Here is a 24,718-nt window from a genome sequence, read left to right as displayed (position 1 = left end):
AAAGAGGTTTTCAAGCAAAGATTCAGAAACAGTTTGATGAACAAGTATCCTATTATAAGAAAACAGCTCTTAGGCAAAGAATTAGAAGGCATTTCAAGAAACAGACAAGATAACTTTTAACTGTCAGAAACCACCTATTTCTTCAGAGAAGAAATGAAACAGCCACCTCACTTTGGCCTATTTCTTTCTTTCCTTCTTCTGATGGTCTCTCCATGACGACAGTTTTTTTGTTTTTAAAACGTTTATTCTGGTTTGAGAGACAGAGAGCAACAGAGAATGAGCAGGGGAAGAGCAGAGAGAGAAGGAGACACAGGATCTGAAGGAGGCTTCAGGCTCTGAGCTGTCAGCACAGAGCCTGATGCAGGGCTGGAACCCACAAGCCATGAGATTGTGGCCCGAGCCAAAGTCGGATGCTTAACTGACTGAGCCACCCAGGCACCCCCATGACGACAGTTATTTAGTTAATTTCTTAGTAGTCCTTCTTTTTATTCCAGCAACCCTGAGGTTGCTAATTTCTCGTGCTCAGTTCCAAGACTGTGCAGTGGAGAGTAGGACAGAGCAGCAGTAGGCATCGGGAACCAGGCACAACTTGGAAAAATTTAAATGAAGCAAAACTTGGCTGATGTCGTGAATGGTGAAAGCTTTCTTGCTTTGGTTTACACCTGCCAACTAAAAGCCATCCAGCAAAGATAAAGAGAAGGAAAAGAGTACAATGTCTTGCCCTATTTCTTTGAAATATGGGCTCCCAGCTAGGACTCTTAGCTATGATTCATCATGTCCTGGACTCACCCTATTAACCAAATAATTCATCATTTTGTTTTGTTTTGTTTTTTCTTTATTTAAATATGGATTCCTTAATTCTGAGCTCCTCAGGTCTTGTACCTTCTCAAATATCTAACAGTGCACTCTGCTTCTTGGGTCAATAGGAGTCTTAGACCTAGGGGTGCCTCCTCTCTCTGGCCAGACCAGACCCTCGTTCTCTTATTGTTATGAAAATAATAGGGACTCCCAAGAAACAGATGGGTGAAAGTGTTTCACTTGCCCTTCATTCATTATCAAATCACCCAAGCATCTAGATTTACCCAACAGTGGGAATCTTCAACCTTCTAAATGCTTCTGGGCCTCAACCTGAGCCTGCTTCTTCCGTGAAGTAGGGCAGTCAATAGAGATGCCCTGATCTTGCCCAAATAGGAGGACTTAGAGTAGAGGAAACTTGTTCTTACCTCTTTCTTACTTTCCATGGGATAGAAGTTGTGCATCTATTGTTTCTCTCTATTATAGAAACAGAAAAGGAAGAGATAAGAATGACTTTTAATCAAAGAGGACTTGTATCAGAGAATTGGCATGTTTTCCTTTTTATCAAAAGATACACCTGTCTTTTGAGAGGAGCACAGGAGCCTTGCCATTTTCCTTAAAGGCAGCAATTGGCAAAAGCTGCTGATCATTAATTCCATTTACTTCCTTTGAGAGGAAAAACATCTGCACAACCTAAATAACATTACAACCCCAAACGGAGGAATTTTCCCCAGGTCCATGACACTACCACTGTATTTTCTTTTTTCTCCTTCTTTCTTTTTTCTTTTTTTTTTTTTTTTTTGCTTTGTCTTTTGTCTTAAAAAATAAAACCAACATATTTTGAATTAGCTTCAAAGGAAATAAAAGATGTTTACCTACCTCTTAACACACTGAAGAATGTGTGCTAAGACTTGCAGTAATAGGTGATTAATCTCTGAACACTTACCTAGTAAACTCCATTTTTGGTTACATACTGCGGATTTGCCAAGAGTAGGTAACTTAAAATAATGAAGAAAAAAATCCAGGTTGATGGTTCTGTGTTGCCAAATAATCAAAGCTATGAAGAGCTAGAAAGAAATGAATTCTGACACTATTGTATTATTTCCACAATAATGGAGAGGACAAGGAACCAACTTTGTCTATAGTTATCCTTGACAATCTTCATTAATCTTTAAGATTCTTTACCCTTATTTACTAAGAAACTGGATTCACTCACAAGTCTATAAATATTGGCAGCAAAATTAATTGGACTCCGGGTAACCTAATCCATCTTCCTTCTCTGATGTCAGTAGAACTGAGAAGGAAGAGGTGTTTTCCTGGTGTGATATTATAGATGTGGATGGGTTTCCATATATTTGAAAAGAGAGATGTCCTGAAGGGATTGCAAAGGCTGGGAAGCAACTGGGACAAGTGTTCATTTGGCAGTGTCCAGAATGTTGTGGAGGAGGAAGCACTGGGCAACAGCCCAGCCCACTGGTGTTCCAGGATTTTGAAGCACTGGAACCAGGTCTCTCTTTTGTTCATTGGCAGAAACCAGTGGTCACTGGCAGCCCAGCTGGTTGCTAAGAGTCCACAGAATGAGTGTCATAGAGATTTGAAGTTGAGAGATGAAGAGGGAGCCAACAGGTAGGAGTAGCATTGTTAGTATGAACTTAACTCTTTCCTGTCAGAATCACATTAGTGGCAAATAGCTAGAGTCCCCCTTATATGTCTTAACAAAGAGCATTCTATTTGATGGTCTCAAAAATTCCTAAATGGCCTCTTCTGAAAATACCCATAAAATTAGTGCAACGGAAGGGAGAAATACTAATTAAGTGAAAGGAATACCTTTCTGGTTTCTGTTACTAAAAGAGTATGAGATGGAAAATATACAAGTAAAAACCTATATTACATTTCTGGCCATCAAAAATCTTCTGTACCTGATAATCCTCCTGGTATTGAAACATTTAGGCTGAAGAAGAAATAAACAGGCTGAGAAAGAAAACAGGCTGAAGAAGAAAAATAGGCTGAGAAAGCTGTGAGAGAGACACCTTATTATGAAGGTCAAGTGTCCAATCAAGAAGACATGACTTTCAAATAAACATTAATCTTTTTTTAATTTTTCTGAACCGCTCTGTATTTCAGTGCTTTTGTACGCAATGTTGGTACAAGAAACACATGTGTTGTTTTTTCCTGACAGTAAAACCAGATTCCGATGGATTCAGGAGAGCAGCTCACAGAAGAACGTGCCTCCCTTTGGTTTGGATGGAGTGTACATATCCGAGCCTTGTCCCAGCTACTGCAGTGGCCATGGGGACTGTGTTTCAGGGGTGTGTTTCTGTGACCTGGGCTACACCGGTAAGGCCACAGACATGCATCTGGTGGTTTGTTTGTAAAATATTAATCCCTGGTTACTGTATGCCATGTTACTTCTTCCAAGGAAACAGATTCTGAGATGATTCTTCTTTAAGTCCTAATTGTAGGAATTTGCCACCCAGGCCCTTGAAGTGCTAAGATATTCTGTAGTTTTGAGCTGCCTAAGGAAAAAAACCATGGTAATGCCAATTTCACTCCCTAAAGGAGATTTATTTGTTAGTAAACTGATAGTAGTTAACATTGCTTTAGGCTCTGCTTTATGAGGCACTATAGTAAGTGCTTTTCATTTCATCTCACTGAATTCTAACAAAAACCCTATGCCATTGTACATACTATTATTGTCCTTGTTTATATTTGAGGAAACCAAGACAGGCTTAGTATCTCTCCCGAGGTCACCCAGCTAGGAATTGCTGTGGCTAGGCTTCAAACTCTAGCAAGTCATTCTCTAGAACTCAAACCTAAGCTCTTCCTTGACCACTTGGCTGCAAGGGGCTCTCTGTGTTCTTTACATTGCTTTTTATACGGCATGTAATTTTATACATGCAAAGTAAAAATCAGTGTAAGAAATGATAAATCCAGGGCTGCCAAAAGAGGACTTTACAAGAGAAATATTTCTGACCATGGTCACCGTTGGCTGTTGCTACAAGGAAAAATAAAAAGGGAGCTGAGATTAAAGAGTAAAATTGGAGAAAATGTTACAAGCTTCAAAAATCTTTTTGTAGAGTTTTTCCTGGAGGCAACTTCAAAAGGATTCCTCCCAGATTTTCAGTGCTCTGCCCTTCTTCTGGCGCATGACCAAAGATGAACATATGTTGTTGCAGGCCTTCTGTGGAGTGCCCAGCCACTCCTGGTTTCAAGGGTGTGTTTTTTTTAATCTGAGATTAACTCTCCTTCTTGATCCTCTGATAGAAGGACAGCAAAGGAACACATTTTATTGTGGACAAAATCTATTTGTCAGTTTGCACAAATCCTCTGAGTAGCAAGAACCATGGAAATGTGTGGTTCCCAGTGTCTCTCTACTAAGGAATAAAAAATGATAGAGGTGGAATAGTGTTTTGTAATGATAGTAGTGATGGCTGTACTTCAGACAGACAATTGTGAGATACAGATTTCCATGTGGCTTCTTTCCCCTAACACCTGTGGGAATGCTTCTTTAGCCCGGGCTCTGAATGTACCTTCTAATGTTTCATGATTTCAACAAAGCCTCTCTCCTGTGTATTTCTTTTCTTGGAAGCTGCACAAGGAACCTGTGTGTCTAATGTCCCTAATCACAGTGAGATGTTCGATAGGTTTGAGGGGAAGCTCAGCCCTCTGTGGTATAAGATAACTGGAGGCCAGGTTGGAACTGGCTGTGGAACACTGAATGATGGCAAATCTCTCTACTTCAATGGCCCCGGGAAAAGGGAAGCAAGGACTGTCCCTCTGGACACCAGGAGTATCAGGTGAATAGTTTATTGGTACACTTCTCCATGAAGATTCACCATGCCTTGTGGTCAAACCTAAAACACTCTGTTATCCTATTGAGGACTTACATAATAAGGTTTCTCTTTATATATTTTGATATTTAAAAATGAAGTATAGGGGTGCCTGGGTGGCGCAGTCGGTTGAGCGTCCGACTTCAGCCAGGTCACGATCTTGCAGTCCGTGAGTTCGAGCCCCGCGTCAGGCTCTGGGCTGATGGCTCGGAGCCTGGAGCCTGTTTCCGATTCTGTGTCTCCCTCTCTCTCTGCCCCTCCCCCGTTCATGCTCTGTCTCTCTCTGTCCCAAAAATAAATAAACGTTGGAAAAAAAAATTAAAAAAAATAAAAATAAAAATAAAAATGAAGTATAACTTCAACTCCATAATAAAATAGTTTCTGCAAAATGTATACCACAATTCATTAACCAGCCTACAGACATCACCAAAGTCTGTGTGTCTAATGTATGTCAGCTTGGTTGTCTAAAGTTCATTGTTACTATGAAGACTATTTGATATTATTTTCATATATGCCAGGTGAAACAAGGATTTTTTTTCAACTTTAAATTTTGTGTCTGAAAATGATACATTCCGTTTATCGAAGTGTATTTGTATTCACTTATTAAAAACTGTCCCAGGGGCACCTGACCGGCTCAGTTGGTAGAGCATCCGACTCTTGATCTCAGGTTGTGAGGTCAAAACCCATATTGGGTGTGGAACCCTCTAAAAATAATAATAATAATAATAATAAAATAAAAATAAAAACTGCTCCTGAAATTTAAAATACCTATACTGACACCTACTGGTAAAATAAAGAACTGCTTAGTTTTAAGGTCAAATGAAATAGTAGCACACCTAAAATAAAACTGTGCTTTTTGTATTACTATAAATTAAATTATTTGAGAATCAGAAGAAGGGAAGCAGAAGAAATATTTTAAGCTTATAGGCCTTGTCCTCACTAAAATCTGGGGTTCTGTGTCACGTTTTTTCTGCCTTCAGTCTCATTCCCTTTCCTGTCACAGTGGGCTCCTGTCAGGTAGGCCCTCTCTGTTGGTTTACTATGGATGGAGGGCTAATTTACATCACACTGAGTGAGTGTCAGCTGTGAAAAATTAAACCATCCAAGTCTAAGTCAGCAGTATAAGTAATTATGTGGCCCTAAACTAATGCAGCATTTGGCTTCTTAATGTTAGTTTTTTCTTCATCCTGAATTTCCAAGAATAGTATGATCTCAATCTAAGGAATGACCATTTCAGTGATTTCACTAAATTATGCCAGACTGTCACAATGAAGTAAAGTTCAACTGTTTCCTTTTGTTTAAATCATTGTTGCAGAATAAAATTAATGGTTGTTAGGAAACTTTTTAAAATGCTTATAGAATTAACTTGCTACATAATCTATGCAGCTTCTGATTTTCATATGCCCTTTGTGTTTAAAAGTAACATTTCAGAATTACAGAATTTTTTTTTAAATTTTCTATGTCAAAACACAGAAGGTTAAATCTCTTCTGAACTTACGTATTTATGAATAAACTGAAGTTTGGGTTTTTGGGGTTTTTTTCACCAGACTCGTTCAGTTTTATATACAAATTGGAAGCAAAACTTCAGGGATTACCTGCATCAAACCAAGAGCTAGAAATGAAGGTAAGTTGCTATATTTCTATAGAAATTATAGTTACTATTGGCACATTAGTGTTTTTTCTTCCCAAAGTTTGGCCAGGATTTTGCAAACTGAGACACTTTCTTTCTCTTCTCTTTTCCATCATTAAATGAGTAGCTGCATGGAGCCATGATGTCTTAGGTTCCTCATCTAGATCCTTAAGCCTGAAAAGCTCATGGATCCTATCAGAGTCTATTTGTTTTAAGGAATGCAATTCCTTTATAACTTTCAATAGGAAGAAAAAGAGACTTTTACATTTAGTGCGGGGCTAGAAGTTTTTGCATAGGGTGTTATTTACTGAATGCAGATCAGACCCTGGCCATGGCCATAAACATTCTGGGGGTACTAGCATCCTTTGGTAGAAGGAGCAGTTCTTGGTAAGGATAAACATTAACTTTTCCTGAGCACCTGATATATGCAAGGCACTATTCCAAGTGTTTTATCTGTTAATTCATTTAATCTCCATCATACCTCTTTGCCATAGGTACTGTTAGTCCAGTTTTACAGATAGAGAAACTGAGACACAAGCAGGTCAAGCAACTTACCCAAAATCATGCAGTCAGTAAGTGAATGAGCAGGGATTCAAACCACTGATGCACATTCCAGAATGGATGTCTTAACCTCCTGCACACTGCTTCTCTCCTTGCCCAGAACTCCACTTCTCTAGGCATCCGTACCATCTCCTGCCTCAGTGGTTCAGTTCTGAAAAAAATGCAAAAGGCCTGTAACATATATAAGTGGCCTCCAGGAGCTCTGCGAGTAGGATGGGATCCTTAAGGAACCCAAATATGAGTTTCCCTAATACAAAATCTGTGGGCTTCTCAGAAGGGTCCTCCTACAAACCTTGATCTCATGAAAGGCACATAAAGAGTTTTGTAGTATGAAAGTTTATTATCTCAGGCATGACTGTATAAAACATATTGGCTTAGGGGCACCTGGGTGGCTCAGTCGGTTGAGCATCTGACATCGGCTCAGGTCATGATCTCATGGTTTGTGAGTTCGAGCCCTGCATTGGGCTCTGTGCTGACAGCTTGGAGCCTGGAGCCTGCTTCGGATTCTGTGTCTCCTTCTCTCTCTGCCCCTTTCCCACTCATGCTCTGTCTCTCTCTGTCTCTCAAAAATGAATAAATGTTAAAAAAAAAAAAAAAAACGTAAAATAAAAAACATATTGGCTTAAACTGTACCTGTGAGTCCATGGAGCTAGTGATAGCTCTAATGGTCAATCCTAAATGTCCTTGGCCATGTCACCACTAACTGAGATGTTTCATGACGTTTTCTGAGTATCTCAGTACTTTTAGTCTAGTAATTATCCAGATTGTATATTTACTGAAACATCTGTAGATGTTTCTGTAAAAGTTTCTGTAGAGGTAAAAGTTTCTTTAAAAGTTTAGAACGTTTTACAGACCATTTTGCATTCCCTAATCTCTTCAACAAAGATTTATTCAAGAATCTGCTCTAAGCCACGTCCATTCTAGGCTGTGGATACAGTGTCTCCAATCATGTGACACGTTATTCAAGATGTGCTAGGTTATGGTGCAATAAGGAACAACCCTTTAAATCTCAGTGGGTTAAAACAGTAAGATTTCTCCTTAGTGCTACATTTTCATTGAGGCTCATCTGAGGTCCTCATTCCAACATGCAGGACAAGCTGCTGCTGGATAGATTCTAGGTGTTGCCAACCATGTGGCAGAGAGAAAGAGACAGTGTGGTGAAGGGGACCCCAAGTCCAAACCACCAAGTGCCAGAAGCGGAAGAAGCCCTGACCAGAGCAGACAAAAGCCGCGTCCATAGGGACACTTCCATTTTAGTGAGAAGAATCAGAAAATAGACAATAAAGAAAAGAAATAAGCAAGATGTTAAATTGACAGGCTGGACAGAAATAAATCACCTGAAGAGATGGCCAGTTGTTGATGGGGAGATTTGATTTAGATAGAGTGATCTGGGAGGGGGCTCACTGAGGAAGTGACATTTAAACTGAAATCTAAAGGATGAAAAGGAGGCAGCACAGGATGAGCTCAGGGCAAGTTTTCCAAGTCAGAAGAAACAGCAAAGGCCAGTAGAAAAGAATTCTTATGTTGGAGAACAGAAAGAAGGCTAGTGTGGGGGTGACTGGGTGTCTCAGTTGAACATCCGATTTCGGCTCAGGTCATAATCTCATGGTTCATGAGTTCGAGCCCACGTTGGGCTCCCTGCTGTCAGCACAGAGCTCGCTGCAGATCCTCTGTCCCCCCCTCTCTCTCCCCCTCCCCCACTTGTGCACGCTCTGTCAAAAATAAATAAAACATTAAAAAAATAGTTTAAGAGGAAGAAAGAAAGGGAGGGAGGGAGAAAGAGATGAAGGAAGGAAGGAAGGAAGGAAGGAAGGAAGGAAGGAAGGAAGGAAGAAGAAGAAGAAGAAGAAGAAGAAGAAGAAGAAGAAGAAGGAAGGAAGGAAGGAAGGAAGGAAGGAAGGAAGGAAGGAAGGAAGGAGGCTAGTGTGGCTGGGAACTCCTGGAGATGAGGGGCAGAAGTCCCGTTGTGCAGAGGGCCTTGCTAGCCATGGTAAGGAGATGGGGTCTGAATCCATGCATCTTGGACACCAGCTGAGGGCTCTTAGCCCAGGCAGTGACATAATCTTATGTAAATTTTTACAAGATCGCCCTACAGAAATAACAAGTAGTTCAAAACACGTGACTATTTATGGAACATGTTCTCTGTCCCCGGGGCACAGGCAGGAGCTTTGAGGGCTGCAGAGGAAGACAGGGTCCCGTCCTCAAGACCTTATTTCCTGATTGGAGAGGTAGAGCTTTTTAACATTTTCTTTAATCTTGGTAATAAAATTACTGTAAAATACTTGGTGGTTGGAACAGTGTAGCAATTGTGTGTATGACTCTTCTGAAAATCACACATCCGTATCCCTATGTGTATATGAACTTTAAAGAGGAGAACTGACCAGAGTATTCTGGGAAGCATCCGCTTGTCATAGACATGAAAGTTCTGCTCTACACTTAGCCTCTGACCACGAGTGCTGTTGCCTCAGGGCAGATTCCCTTAAGATCCTTTTAGCAACAAGCAACTTTTCTTAACTTGCTCTTGAGCCATTTTCTTAAACTCATTGCTAGCCTTGTAATTGACACCCCACAGGCGTTTCTAGGCCTTGTCTGGAAAACGGGTTGTTAAAATGTAAATCTGCCTAAATCCTTGAACAAATCTCTTCCAGTTGATGAAAGTAAAGATTTTTTACTTACTCAAGCTGAAGCATTAATTTACATATTTGGAATTAAAATCAAAATTAGGCTATTTTCAATAAGACTGGGCAGAACGCAGATGGAGTTGTAATTTAAAAAGAGAAATGTTGTACATGCCGAAAACACTCAGTAGATGAGCTAAAATGGCTTGGTTTTTTTTTTCAGATGTGCCATGTGTCAGATGACACAGCTAATGGGGCTCAACAATTTACATAAAGTATAGATACTGCTGTTTCCCTTTCTTGCATTCCTTCATTCTTTCATACTTCTCTGGAAGGCACTCCTTTATTGTCCTTTGGGATTGGGCCCTAATCCTAGACTTTCTTGTGACCCTCCTAAAAAAGCAAATGAGGAGAAGGATTGTAAGCAGAAACCAAATGGAATATGGACCCCTTGAGTCATGCTTCTCATTGATACCTGAATCCTCTAGGAAGCTTCAAAATGTAGGTTCTGATTCAGCAGAACTGGGTTGGTATAAATTTCTCCAAGACTGAGTGGCTTAGAGCAACAAACATTAGTTATCTTCTCATTTCTGTGAGTTGGGAATTCAGGAACAGCTTAGCTGTGTGGCTCTGACTCAGGATCTTCCATAAAGTTGCATACAAGATAAAAGCCAGGAGGGGGGCAGTCATCTAAAGACCCAACCAGGGTTGGAGGATCTATTTCCAAGATGCTCATTTACATGGCTGTTTGGCAAGTGGCCTCAGTTTCTCACTGTGTGAACCTGTCCCTTGGCTGTTTGAGTGTCCCCTATTACCCGTCAGCTAGCTTTCCTCAGAGCAAGAGATCCATGAGAGAGATCAAGGAAGAAAGCACAATGCTTTTTATGGCCTAGTGTCAAAAGTCAGACACTGTCATTCCTACCATATTCTGCTTATTACATGTAAGTTACTAAGTCCAATGGCACACACACACAGAAAAGGAGAATTAAGCTCCACTCTTTGAAGGGAAGAGTGTCAAAGAATTTGTGGACATGTTTTAACCACCACAGGTAAAGCCTGTTCCCAGCTGATACAGGTGCTGGTCCTGAGACCATACGTTGAGTAGAGGGTATTAGAAAGGACCAGCCAGTGAGATTTTATTCTCATGATGCTTCCTTTCTGGTACTGTAATCTACCTTCTGAATAGGTCACCCCTCAGACAGATGACTGTCTAAATTATTCTCTCTCTCCCTCTCTCTCTCATCTAATTAAATGTAAACCCTGTCAACACAAATTAATAACCACAAGAAAAACTAAATTTTGAAGTGTCCGCTCTTTCACCCAAAATCACATTAAAAGCCAATAGGACATATTTTGAGCAAACATCAGGGTTAGGGGTGAGAGTTTTGTCAGCCATTCCTCAACTTAACTAGAATAAAGACCAGAAACAGACTACCTGCCATTTTCTTCATGAACTTTAGTTGACTCTCTTCCTCCAATACATGCATCTACAGCCACCCACTGAAGCTCTAACTGCCAATCTAACTACACCTGTATACATCACGCTCTCTCCCCAAAGATTTCCTCTTCTTTGTGCTATTTTTATGCTCTCGTTAAAAATGATGATATCTATTTTAAATATGGTAAGATTAATTTTCCCGAGATTTCTCATTTTTTGCATATTAGTCATTGTTGTTCCTGGCATCATTCCTTGTCAGATGTGGTGACAATAAATCCATGTGCAATCAATTAGCCTTAAAAGGCTTTCTTCTGGTTCTATATTTTATCCTAATAGTTCCTGAAACTTAGTTTTAGTAAACTCTTAGTTGTTCAGCATGATAAAAGGATTAAGAAATTCCTATCAGTCAATAATGTAGAAATTAAAAAGTTATTGTATGTACCATTAATGATTTAAAATCTTCTAGGGCTCCTGGGTGGCTCAGTCCGTTAAGTGTCTGACTCTTGGTTTTGTCTCAGTTCACACAATTCGTGGGTTCAATCCCCACATCGGGCTCTGCATTGATGATGCAGAGCCTACTCGGATTCTCTCTCTCCCTCTCTCTCTCTCTGCCCCTCCCCCACTCATGCACATGTGTGTGTGCATTCTCTCTCAAAATAAGTAAACTTTAAAGCTTTCCAAAAAGGTTAAGGTATTACAAAATTAGTATAACAAATACAACTTTACCAAACATAATTTCTATGAATACCCAGAAAGTATTTTGGTATCCCCCATCATAATTATAAATATGCAGTCTTAGGAACAGTTATGGGATAGACAATTAGATAGATGCAGGAAAGCCATCTGCCCTTTCCATCAATAACAATAGATGGATAGATGGATGGATGGATAGACAGATGGATAGATAGATAGATAGATAGATAGATAGATAGATAGATAGATACCCTGTTGATTCCTGCCATTTCATCATTAGCAATTTTTTTTTTTGCATCCAACCTTACCCTTTCCCCATGTCCTCTTTTAAAATAGAAAAGTTTCCAGAAGAGGTAACAGGGGCAGCACATGTTGTCCGTAACTTTAATGAGCAGGTCCATAAATCATGTCACTTTGGCAACAGGTGAAGGGGTGTTGGGTAGATGGAGTGGGTGAACAGGGGAAGGGTGACCCAGAAAGGAAGACAGAACTAACATTGGAGGGGAGTGAATTTTCTGCTTTGCTATTTAGTAAATGACTTCATTTCAGCTTCAGTAACTAAAGTCTGACAAAGTATGAAGTGCCAGTAAAAGGATCTTTCTGTTGAATAGAATTTCAGATTGGGCCATGCTTACTTACTGTCTGTGCTTCGGCAGAAAAAAACACTACTTGATTTTGTGCCGAGGAGATTGAGATATTTCTTCTGAGTGTATAATAATGATATGAGACTTGGTAATGTTCAGGACAGAATCTAAAATTCAAATGCATGATCTGGAGTGGATTTTTACAACCCCCTTACCAACCTACTCATCACTCATACAGAGCTGAGTAGTCTTTTAAAAAGCTTATGGTTCTGTTTTTTGGGTTTTTTTCTCTCTATTTCCTGGGAGTTGGTGCATTAGAAACTGTCAAGGAATTGATGAGCCTTCAGGTCTACTAATTCATTCCTTGGAAGTTAGATGAATGTGCGCTCATTCTATGAGATGCAATTTGAAGTTTCTGCTGCAGTCTTGCCATTTAAAAAATACTGTTCCTTGCCTTTTTTGCCTCTGGGAAAGCTGTCCAAGTAACTGGATTTATGTCTTTTAACTCAGGGCTTGTTGTTCAGTATTCAAATGACAACGGCATACTCTGGCATTTGCTTCGAGAGTTGGACTTCATGTCATTTCTGGAACCACAGATCATTTCCATTGACCTGCCACGGGAGGCGAAGACCTCCGCTACAGCTTTTCGATGGTGGCAACCCCAACACGGCAAGTTACTACTCACCCCACCCTTCCTGGTAGCATTGAGAGCACACAGTTAAAGCTGCATTGTGCTATATGCTTCTTAATTTGCTTTCAGTTTCTAGACAATATGATTTAAAATCACAATCATAAAGGTATTCATATTGCTCTGTAATAAACCTTCTCTAACTGCCTTTATTCATCTGATTGCAGGCAAGCATTCAGCCCAGTGGGCCTTGGATGATGTCCTTATAGGAATGAATGACAGCTCTCAAACTGGGTTTCAGGACAAATTTGATGGCTCCATAGATTTGCAAGCCAGCTGGTACCGAATACAAGGAGGTCAAGTCGGCATTGACTGTCTCTCTATGGATACTGCTCTGATATTCACTGAAAACATAGGTATATATTTTCACCAGATAAGGGGAGAATATTTAATTAACTAGAGGACTAAATGAACTAAAACCCAAGAGGAGCCTGTCTAATGCAAAACTTTGTACATAACTGCCTGTGCTGGGGGAGACCCTTGGGGACAAAAGGAGTTGGATTGACCTCTACGACAACTCAGTGCATTCAATGGCAGCCTGCGTTAGAACTGTCCTTCATGTGTGATCTAAGGTTTCTTGAAAGCAGAGCAAAACATCTCTATCTGAAGACATTCCCATGTTTCATAATTCGCAGAATTGCAGATGTAAGACTCTTCAAGGTGGTAACGCTTTTCAAATTAGCAGCCTGCCATATGTCCAAGTCTAGGCTAACCCAAATAACAACAGTTAATTGGGAGATAAAAAGTCACTTCAGATAAGACATGGTTTTCATTTGCTATTGAAAGTGTTCATTACAAGCACAGATGCCAAATAAGCAAAGAGAGAACAATTATGTGCTACCATTAAACTCTTCCTTTTTTGTAGGAAAACCTCGTTATGCTGAGACCTGGGACTTCCACGTGTCAGCATCGACCTTCTTGCAGTTTGAAATGAGCATGGGGTGTAGCAAGCCCTTCAGCGACGCCCACAGTGTGCAGCTCCAGTATTCTCTAAACAATGGCAGGGACTGGCATCTCGTCACTGAAGAGTGTGTTCCTCCAACCATTGGCTGTCTGCACTACACAGAAAGTTCCGTTTACACCTCAGAAAGATTCCAGAACTGGAAGCGAATCACTGTCTACCTTCCCCTCGCCACCATGTGAGAATTGTTGTTTGGCTTCATGTCAGAACTTTATTTTTTTTTTTTTATATATGAAATTTATTGTCAAATTGGTTTCCATACAACACCCAGTGCTCATCCCAAAAGGTGCCCTCCTCAATACCCATCACCCACCCTCTCCTCCCTCCCACCCCCATCAACCCTCAGTTTGTTCTCAGTTTTTCAGAGTCTCTTATGCTTTGGCTCTCTCCCACTCTAACCTCTTTTTTTTTTTTTCCTTCCCGTGTCAGAACTTTAGATTCCTGTCACCTAATTTGAAAATAATTGCAATTCTACTTGGCAATTCTATTACTCTCTCATGATAATTATGCGTGGGGTATGCCAGGGGAGGAAAAACAAGTAAAGGCACAAGGTGCTATGGGTTGAGATTTTTTTTTTTTTTTGAATGTAGTGAATGAGTTCCAAAAGTTTTACAGGTCTCAACTTTTCCTTGGGAACATGAAGCCTGCCTACCAGATTGACTTGTAAAAATGGGTTCTGTGCTGCTGTAAAAATAAGTATCTACCCAATAGCCCCAGAGTGATACTTGTTCACGTCAAGCAGCATGTAAAGTCACATACAGGGGCGCCTGGGTGGCGCAGTCGGTTAAGCGTCCGACTTCAGCCAGGTCACGATCTCGCGGTCCGTGAGTTCGAGCCCCGCGTCAGGCTCTGGGCTGATGGCTCGGAGCCTGGAGCCTGTTTCCGATTCTGTGTCTCCCTCTCTCTCTGCCCTTCCCCCGTTCATGCTCTGTCTCTCTCTGTCCCAAAAATAAATAAACGTTGAAAAAAAAAAAAAAATTAAAAAAATAAATAAATAAATAAAGTCACATACATATGGAAGAGTACCCTTAGTTTCTTTCTTTTCATTCTCAATACCACAGTAGGAATAAAAAATTGGTTCCTTTGGAACACTCTTATGTTTTTTATCTTTCTTCCCCTCCCTGGCATGTTTCAGATCACTGTCAGGAGTTGTATGAGGGCTTACAGCAGGCTTCCACTTTGGGGGTTTAGGCATTTGGGTGATTTGGGGATCTTTCTAGGAACCAATGTGCACTGTGGTGGCTGGTTAGAGATTGTGCCATCCTGAGACTGCTTCCCTTGGATTCCTGCCTCTCCCCGCCACTACTACATTCTGAATGACAGGCAAGTTGGCCTCTGCAGGCTGCATTTGCCAGCTTCCTGCATCGGCTGGCTTCCTGATAGATGTAATGGCAGACACTGGCAGGATAATCAGAGCAGAAAGAGAGATAAACCAGGACATTCCTCCCCCTTCCCATTCTGTGTCAAGTGCATCTTGGCCAACTTCAGTGGCTCCAGCTCCCTGGAGATAGCCCTCCATGTAACCCTGGCCTCTGGGCACCAGCAACCATGTCTGCTCCCTCTGCCCCTCCAGCTGGGACTGGTAGTGGCCTCCTGACTTTGCTCAACTCTGATTTCCTCACCCACCCCTGTTGGCTTCTCAGCTCTGGCACTAACTATGCCTCCAGTTCCCTGTGTTAAATTCTCTCTATATCAAATACTTATAGTGGTTCCCATTTAGCTGATTCAATTTTGATTCAGAGATGCACAACTAAGTGGCAGGAAAAAAATGCAGGAAACCAAAGCATTTCATTGTTTAACCTAAAATGGTTTCCTCTGGACCCTCAGAGCTTTAACAAGTGCTTATCTGTAACTCATTTATTCACTTTATTTTTATTCCACGAACATTTATTGAATATCTGTTATGTTTTAGAACACTGATACAGAATGAATAAGTCTACGCCAGGATCCAAATATATTATTTAGGATAACATACATCTAAGCAGTTGTTTATGATATAAAATGGTGACCATGATAATAGGGATTTTATTGAAACACAGTGGGGTACTACCTAAGTGAGTTTTGGGGGAGTTGAGAGAGATTCCTGGAGGAGCCAGTGTGTGAACTGAATAAGCGAGTAGAGCTTGTCCAGTTGAAAAGGGTTCATGGAAAGGCATTTATGCTTTGTAAGCCAAAACAAAATCCCAAAGACCAGAAAAAGCTTGAGCTGATGGGGAAATTCAAGGATTTGGTATTGCTGGAGTATAATTATGAGGCAAGAAACGGGGAAAGATAAGACAAGAGAAGAGGTCAGATGATGAAGGGGACACGTATATGGGCCTAAGCCAGTTGGCCTTAACATTGTTCAAGCCACCATGCTGGCAGCCATGTTGCATTGAGGGAGTACTTGTGTAGGGGAAACAATAGCCCTTAAAATGTTACTATTGAAATTGTTCTTCAAGTAGACTGTGTTCCACATTCCAAATAACTAACAAAATTCTGTGCTAACTGTTCCTAAATGAGGGTCTGTGACTGCTGTTTGTTAAAGCTGCATATCTTTCTAGATAAGGTGATCTTCTGACAGTCTATTCCAAGTTGCATATTGCAAATATAAGAGAAAATACGGGAACGCCTCACATCATTCTCACCCTCAACTTTAGGGAGCTAGAACCCCAGGCACCAAAATGGAGGCAAAATATCCACGGGGCTTCCATTTTAGTGTCTCAGAAACCGTTTAGGGACAGTAGAACAGGGACCTCAAGGCAAGAACTTTATGAGATTCCAACTTTTCTCATGTGTATCATCTTTCATCTCTTTTCCCATCCTGAACGACAGTAAATGCCTGAAAGCAAAAATCAAAATCGGACACGCTGTTCGAACACAGAATAAATCGATAGTTTGAAATAACTTTCCCGTCCCAGGTGCATTCAGAGACACTTGCATGGAAGAAAGGGTGAAATATTTAAAAAACACATTTTCTTCTACTCTCTTGCTGGTGGGTTCAGCAGGCAAGGGCACCCAGTACTTGGTATGAGAAGGGAGTATTTTGAAGTAAAGGAAATTGGAATGGGGAGGAGGGCTCTTCAAAGTGAAAGGAGAGTTAAAATAAATGTTCTCCTACTGTCAGGGTTGCTTGTCGAACCAAGTGTGTTTTCTTTGGTTAGATCTCCCAGGACCCGGTTCAGGTGGATTCAGTCCAACTACACCATGGGGGCAGACTCCTGGGCTATTGACAATGTTGTGCTGGCTTCAGGGTGCCCCTGGATGTGCTCAGGAAGAGGGATTTGCGATGCTGGACGCTGTGTGTAAGTCAATAAAACTGGCAGTTTCTTTCTTTACCCTGCAAAAATAAAAATGGCTTTTGAACTCATGACAAAGAATGCCTTTCCACCACTCCTTTTTTTTCTTAGGTGTGACCGGGGCTTTGGGGGAGCCTACTGTGTGCCCATGGTCCCCCTGCCCTCGATTCTTAAGGATGATTTCAACGGAAACCTACATCCCGACCTTTGGCCTGAAGTGTATGGTGCAGAGAGGGGGAATCTGAATGGCGAAACCATCAAATCTGGAACATCACTCATCTTTAAAGGGGTTAGATAAGATTCTGCTCCTCTACACTGCTACCAGAATTCCTTCCTCACACACTGCTCCACACAAATGCGTTCCTGAATCTTCTCAGATGATGCATAATTTTATACCTAGCTGTTGTCTGCTAGCCCGGACCATGTTTCCTCCTCTGTTCAGCACAGTCATTCTTTAGGATTAATTAGGCATAAAATCTTTCCTCTACTTTGATAATCAGACCCCTGTTACTTTCTGCTGGAATTATACACACACACACACACACACACACACACACACACACACACACATTATGCATATGCAGTTTCTAGAATCTTGACTTCTAGAATGTAGCGGTTTATGTGGTGTTGAATATATAACTTGCAGAATTGTAGGAACTGATTTTATAAAAGGTCTTTGCCATTTCCTTTCTTTTTCCCCCCTTTTCCTCCTGTTAATGGAGCCCTTTCATGACTTCAAGAAAGCCAAACTTGTGAGTCAAGTGACCTAGCATTCTCGGACATTGTTAGTATGTTTTTGTATTTCAACCTAGATGTCTGGTGAGAGAGACGTTAAGCAATTATGTGAAGCACTGTACCGGTTGGCACATCTTCCTGTGTGAATATATGCTTTATTGCATCTCCCAGCATGGGGAAATCAGCTGATCTAGATGTGCAAATGAAATATTTAACAATAATCTGCATCGGTTTCTGTACAACCCTAATGATGAACACCTAATACTTAGAAAATTGGACACTCTGGAACTTTTTCAATTATAGCTGATAGATACTGCTTATCACCCTTGTTTGAATCCTGAACTCTTTTCAAGCTTGGATGAGAGAGAAAAAACCCTTAGGGGTTTGAGAGATTTATAAGTCCCTAAGAGCTATGAGAGGCCAAAGAAATGGAGGTGGGACCCTTCAGGATGGAAACTACTGGTTTTTCTGTGTGTGTGTGTGTGTGTGCGTGCGTGCGTGCATGTTTGTGTGTTTTCAGTCTTGTCTGAGGCATTAGCTCTCATGACCACTGGCTCACTTCCCATCTGTTTGCAACAGGGACAAGACCAAAAAAGTGGAAGCCCTGAGACTTTTCATGATTTAAATATCTTTACCTGTGGGGCGCCTGGGTGGCACAGTCGGTTAAGCGTCCGACTTCAGCCAGGTCACGATCTCGTGGTCCGTGAGTTTGAGCCCCGCATCAGGCTCTGGGCTGATGGCTCAGAGCCTGGAGCCTGTTTCCGATTCTGTGTCTCCCTCTCTCTCTGCTCCTCCCCCGTTCATGCTCTGTCTCTCTCTGTCCCAAAAATAAATAAACGTTGAAAAAAAAAAATTTAAAAAAAAAATAAATAAATATCTTTACCTGATAAATTTTTAAGTAATGGAATTAACCTGGTCCCTAGATCCTATAAAGGAGGAAGACACACGATGTTTTCTATTTTCCCTTTAGCCATCCAAACGCAAGAGCAGCCAAGCATTATACGTGTTAGACATATTATCTATCAGCCCTGCAAGATGGAGAGAGGGCTCAGCATGTGCCATTCAGTAGCTTGCAGTTTGACCTAGAAAGGCATTCTTTCGTAAAAAAGGAAATGATAGTACCTCTTTAATGTTTATAGATTCAGTAGCACTATCAGCTATTCAAATAGCTTGTTGGATACCAAAGAACTCCCACATTTAGCCCAAATGGATTAATGAATCCAGAAAAAGGATGAGAAAAGAAACCTATCTATGGGAGCTAGAATATACACAGGAGCAGGGCCTACAAGTTCCATCATGTAATTAATATCAAAGGCCGAACTATAAGCCAATACTGTAATGGTGAAACATACTTTCATGTAGGTCATGCCCACTTTCTACACAGTCTTTCCTACAAGATGCAACGTGAAATGGTCGTTTTATGGCTAATCTGTATTTGCCCACGGGAACCACTTTATCCTTAAATTCCATAATCAAGGGGGCAGAGTCATCATATTCTTCTAACTTACTGTTAGTAAGGGATTTTTGTTAGCTGGATCTTTTTCATGGCAAAGCCATGGCAGAGCTTTTTCATGGCAAGTTGAAGAAGTCACCATTCCTCATAACCTCCACCTCTACATGGCACCAAGCTGTAAGACCCTTCAAGGCTTTGTGCTTATCAGAGTATGAGGGAGAGAGGAGAGACAGTGAGACATGAAGAATAGGCATTGATTAGATGCCACAGACTGATCAGGGCAGTGAGTTATTAGGATAAAAGAAAAACGAAGATTGGGAATAGAAGGATTTTCAAATGCAACCTTCAATCCTAGAAGCTTGAATCTATGCGTTATAAAGTTCGGGGATACGTATGCATGCGGTTACTTTTTCATTACAGTATTAAATCATTCTCAAATTCTAAATTTAGCATTATCTGGCTTTCTTCTCCCCACAGCCAAAGATGATTTAATAAACCGAACACTAGTGTCCCATAAAGGGTGGAAGATAAGTTTCACAGTCTGACATATCTGGGTTTGAATTCTACCACTACTGCTTTTAAACTGTACAATCTTGAGCAAGTTACTTTCTCTGAGTACCAGTTTCCTTCTGTGCATCAGAAAGATAATAATTTCTTGCCCTTACAAGTTTATGTGTTTTAAAGAAGTGTCTATTTTAGAACCCAGCATGTTATAGACATTCAGTAATATGGTTGCCATGACAAAATTAGTTCTATTTAAAATTTTTCAGTTGTTGAGCATTGTGCTTTCTAGTAAATATTAAGAAAAAGAGGAAGAGTTTACTTTCTCTAGCTAAAATTACATTGGGTGTTTGTTAGTTGATAATTAAGAAATCCAGTGTCCATTCAGTATCACATAGCCCTATGTCGCCAAAGAGTCACTTCATTCAGAAGTCATAGCCAAGTAAGAAACTAAATAGTAATGCCTATTTGTACCTTAGGACATATGCATAGAGAAATTCTATTTTCCTGGCTGTCACTGCAGTGCTTTAAACACACGGAGAAAACAAGCTACGGAGCTGTCAATCCCAGGCAACCAGAAATAGTTAATTAGCAGAAAAAATTACCAAAGCTAATGTGATCGCTTTCTTTCTTCTTTGGCTTCTCTGCATGAACAGTTACAGCCGAAGCATGGGGACTTGCTTAGTTATGCCTTATTTAACTTGACCAACTGGAGGGTGTTGTGTCAGCCTGAATGAGAGCCTCCCAGGGCTGTCAGCATGCACAAAGGAGTAGTAAGTTCCTGAGACTCCTTGGAACACTGTAAAAGTTACCTATTAATTCCCAACTTCCAGCAGGCTCACTTGGCAGAGAATTTCCGTCTGATTCCTCATTACTCCTCTCATGGCATGCTGTGGTCAAAGGAGGCAACTTTTTTAAAAAGGCCTGTAGATATGTAATGCTATCATTTTTGCACTGCTTTTCATAAAAGTCACAGCAAAGCGTGGTTTAGAGTTGAGACAATGAAATTGTGTTATGCAATCATAGGACATGAGAGCCTCAAGAAAGGGAAAATCATCAATTTTTCCTTTTGAACTGGGCCAAACATTGCTTCTTGATCATTAGTTATATGTATCTATTACTTAGTTAATACAAGTTAAGTGTTTAAAAGTCAAAGGAAAATAATTTTGCAGATGAAATAAAGTTGCTTAACGTATATGTTGTTGTTTTCAGGAAGGACTGAGGATGTTTATTTCAAGAGATCTCGACTGTACCAATACTATGTATGTCCAGTTTTCACTTAGGTTTATAGCAAAAGGTAAGCTATTTCTATGGGTAGAATTCATTATTTCCCTTCAGAAGAACTCCCTCTTACCTTGCACAATTACTCCCCCACAAAGAAAAAATGGATTTGAGGCCCATAGATTCTCTTACATGGAAGAACTAACATAAACTTGAGTAAATAAACATTCACAAATGCGCTTCTATAATCTAAGTTCATCTTAATATAAGGGTAAGGTAACTACTGATTTTGCAATAATTTCATATAGGTGTAGTAAGTAATCATGCTAGTTCTATGGTAAATTTATCATCATGTCCCTGAGTCTTTTTTCCACCACCACTTCCTAGGTGTAAGGATTTTATGTTTTAAAATTTTAACTTATGGAAATTTTGGATTTTCTTTGACAGATGTGAACCCAAAAGAGACAGCTCTTTGCCACTATGACCTTTCATATTAACTAAACCATTTTCTCGACAAATAATGCCATTTGGATATAATAAACTTTCAAGTTGATTTTTGCTTGTATCCTAAGATTTAAACATTTGACCTTTTTGTAAAATTGCGATGCCTGTAGAATCAAAATTTTCTGATGTAATATTTCCTAACTGAAATATAGAAAGAAATGTGTTCATATCTGAGAAAGAGAGAGATACTGTCATGTGAAAATCTAAGATCTGGTGTGCATTTTGAGATACATTCATACAGAAAGCCCCACCTGTCATAGCTTTAAGCTGCCTCCCAAGCATTTGGACTATAAAGCCTCTATGCAAATACAGGTCAGCTTATGCATCAATGCCTGAAGAATAGTCTCTTAGAACATACCACTTCCCCATTTTTATCACAATATGTTTTATGCCTGTGGTATCTTCTTTTTAGGTACCCCAGAGAGGTCTCACTCTATTCTATTACAATTCTCCATCAATGGGGGAATCACTTGGCTCCTAATGGATGAATTTTACTTCCCTCAAACAACAAACATACTTTTCATTAATGTCCCCTTGCCATATACTGCCCAAACCAACGCTACAAGATTCAGACTCTGGCAGCCTTATAATAATGGTAAGAATGCCCATGTTCTCCTATAATCAAAACTGACTGTGACCTTTTTTTTTAAATTTTTTTTTTTTCAACGTTTATTTATTTTTGGGATAGAGAGAGACAGAGCATGAACGGGGGAGGGGCAGAGAGAGAGGGAGACACAGAATCGGAAACAGGCTCCAGGCTCTGAGCCATCAGCCCAGAGCCTGACGCGGGGCTCGAACTCACGGACCGCGAGATCGTGACCTGGCTGAAGTCGGACGCTTAACCGACTGCGCCACCCAGGCGCCCCTGACTGTGACCTTTTAACGTGTGTTTCTAAGATGTGGAGGGAGTGTTTGTCAACTGAGTGGTTTAGTTGTCCGTAACACACATTTTGCATGCTTCCCTTTTGAGGCGTCTCAATGAACATTTAACTTTATATATCTTTATCACCTCTTTGTACTTGACTCATAAGTTCTCTTGCTAATGTAAATATAGCAAAAGCCTCTTACAGAGCTAAGGTTTTTAAAAAATAATTCAGCATTATCATTAGTCACTCATCAACTATAACTACATTCTTGCTAAATTCATTTAGGAATACATAGTTCTTCTGAATGTGGCATTTCAGTAGTGAGATAGAACAACATTGTAGCAAAATACCACGACAAAAACAGAGGGACTTACACCAAGCAGATAGTGGCTTAGATAAAATATTCTTATCACATACACTCGCTTCCGTGATAAGTTAAAGCAAATGTATAATTTAATAGCATTTTCAAATGGTTACGGAAAATGATTTTACAAATTTGTAATGTTTTATTGCTTCCAATATTTCTATTAACTGCTGATTATAAAGGACCAGACTCTACCAAATCATGCATTTAATGGCCTGAGTAAGCATGGAGATATCACATTAAGCAGATTCTTTGCAGAGGTAACACAGAAATGGATAAGAAAACTGTACTGCTGTCTCTAAAATTTAACCTGAATATTTACTTTATAACTCACAAACCAAAGAAAAATGTAACTTATTATGAACAGTAAAAATAATCTTTTAAAATCACCAAATAAAAGTGGAAAGAAAGAAAGAAAGAAAGAAAGAAAGAAAGAAAGAAAGAAAGAAAGAAAAGAAAAAGAAAAAAATGTGGGAGTTTCACAGTCCAAAGGATCATTGTCTTCACTGTATGATTAGAATGCTTACCTGATTATTATTTTTATTTTTTAAATTTATTTTCAAGTTAGTTAACATACAGTGTAGTCTTGGCTTCAGGAATAGAACCCAGTGATTCATCTCTTAAGTGTGACACCCACTGCTCATCCTGAAAAGTGCCATCCTTAATGCTTGTCACCCATTTAAGCCACCCCCCCCCCAACCTGCCCCTCCAGTTTGTTCTCTGTATTTAAGTCTCTCATCACCTGATTTTTCTTCACTGTTTTCACCAAATGCTTCCAAAACAAGAAAAGAGAAGACTACTTGAATTAGAACAGTAATAGATTTAGAGAGACGCATGTGACTTCATTTAAAACTACAGGCTCCTATTTCTAGATTCTTTGTTTTTATGGATTTTTTAAACTTTTTATTTATTTTTGAGAGACAGAGGGAGACAGAGCATGAGCCAGGGAAGGGCAGAGAGAGAGGGGGACACAGAATCTGAAGCAGGCTCCAGGCTCTGAGCTGTCGGCACAGAGCCCGATGCTGGGCTCAAACTCATGAACTGTGAGATCATGACCTGAGCCGAAGTCGGACGCTTAATTGACTGAGCCACCAAGGTGCCCCTCTAGATGCTTCTATTTTATTTTATTTTATTTTATTTTATTTTATTTTATTTTATTTTATTTTATTTCATTTTATTTTTAAGAACTGTAGTAAAAGTAAAAATCAGTGAGGAAGCAACCTTGGGGAATCCTGATGTTTCTGGTTGGCATGGTCTTGTCTCCTTGTTTCCTTCAGTCCAAACAGTGCTTTGCAAAAGCAGCCTGGGTTTGCCCTTCTTATCTACTCAGTAATATCTTTAAACACCCAGCCTATGCTGCTGAATCAAATTCTATGACAGCCTAAGTAGTGATTTTACTGGTTTTCTGTACATTCCCATGTCGCTTCAAATAAACATAAAACTTTTGAAAACTGTTAAGAAAAAAAATGTATATAACACAGGGTATTTTCTTCTTTGTAGTTTTTTTTTTTTTTTTTTTTTTTAACTTTTGAGAGAGAGCGCGCGGGAGAGGGTTGGAAGGAGAGAGGGAATTTCAAGCAGGCTCTACGCTCAGCACAGAGCCCAACATGGGGCTCGATCCCACAACTCTGGGATCATGACCTGAGCCAAAATCAAGAGGCAATCAATCAACCAGCTGAGCCACATAGGCGCCCCTCTTCTGTGTAGTTTTTAACAATTAAATAAAATTATGCATTAGGCCAATGTTTTAGTGACCACAGTCCTTTGACCTGACCAAAGCATGATACTAAGTCATGGGTTGACTCTAAAAGCTCATTAGTTGGGGCACTTGAGTGGCTCAGTCAGTTGAGCTACCGACTTTGGCTCAGGTCATGATCTCACAGTTCATGAGTTCAAACCCCACATCAGGCTCACTGCTGTCAGAGCAGAGCCTACTTGGGATTCTCTCTCTCTCCCTCTCTCTCTGCCCCTCCCCTGTTGGCACTCTCTATCTCAAAA

At 40.3% G+C, this 24,718-nt stretch overlaps 1 protein-coding gene across 2 annotated transcripts in view; it reads left to right on the top strand.

The window, feature by feature from the left end:
• RELN (reelin) overlaps positions 1 to 24,718 on the top strand; it is a 535,402-nt gene that overhangs the window by 429,879 nt on the left and 80,805 nt on the right. For both annotated transcript variants that reach the window (XM_025929644.2, XM_086696880.1), the window contains exons 29-38: positions 2,975 to 3,132; positions 4,385 to 4,592; positions 6,173 to 6,249; positions 12,660 to 12,818; positions 13,005 to 13,193; positions 13,703 to 13,976; positions 16,942 to 17,082; positions 17,188 to 17,365; positions 20,978 to 21,062; positions 21,903 to 22,085. In XM_025929644.2, coding sequence (XP_025785429.1) covers positions 2,975 to 3,132; positions 4,385 to 4,592; positions 6,173 to 6,249; positions 12,660 to 12,818; positions 13,005 to 13,193; positions 13,703 to 13,976; positions 16,942 to 17,082; positions 17,188 to 17,365; positions 20,978 to 21,062; positions 21,903 to 22,085 — 1,652 coding nt within the window. The remainder of the gene's footprint in view (positions 1 to 2,974; positions 3,133 to 4,384; positions 4,593 to 6,172; positions 6,250 to 12,659; positions 12,819 to 13,004; positions 13,194 to 13,702; positions 13,977 to 16,941; positions 17,083 to 17,187; positions 17,366 to 20,977; positions 21,063 to 21,902; positions 22,086 to 24,718) is intronic.

This window comes from Puma concolor, chromosome A2 (assembly GCF_028749965.1).
Source record: "Puma concolor isolate L17-30 chromosome A2, mPumCon1.1.hap2, whole genome shotgun sequence".
NCBI classification, from domain to species: domain Eukaryota; kingdom Metazoa; phylum Chordata; class Mammalia; order Carnivora; family Felidae; genus Puma; species Puma concolor.
This window is presented reverse-complemented; position numbering and strand designations above follow the sequence as displayed.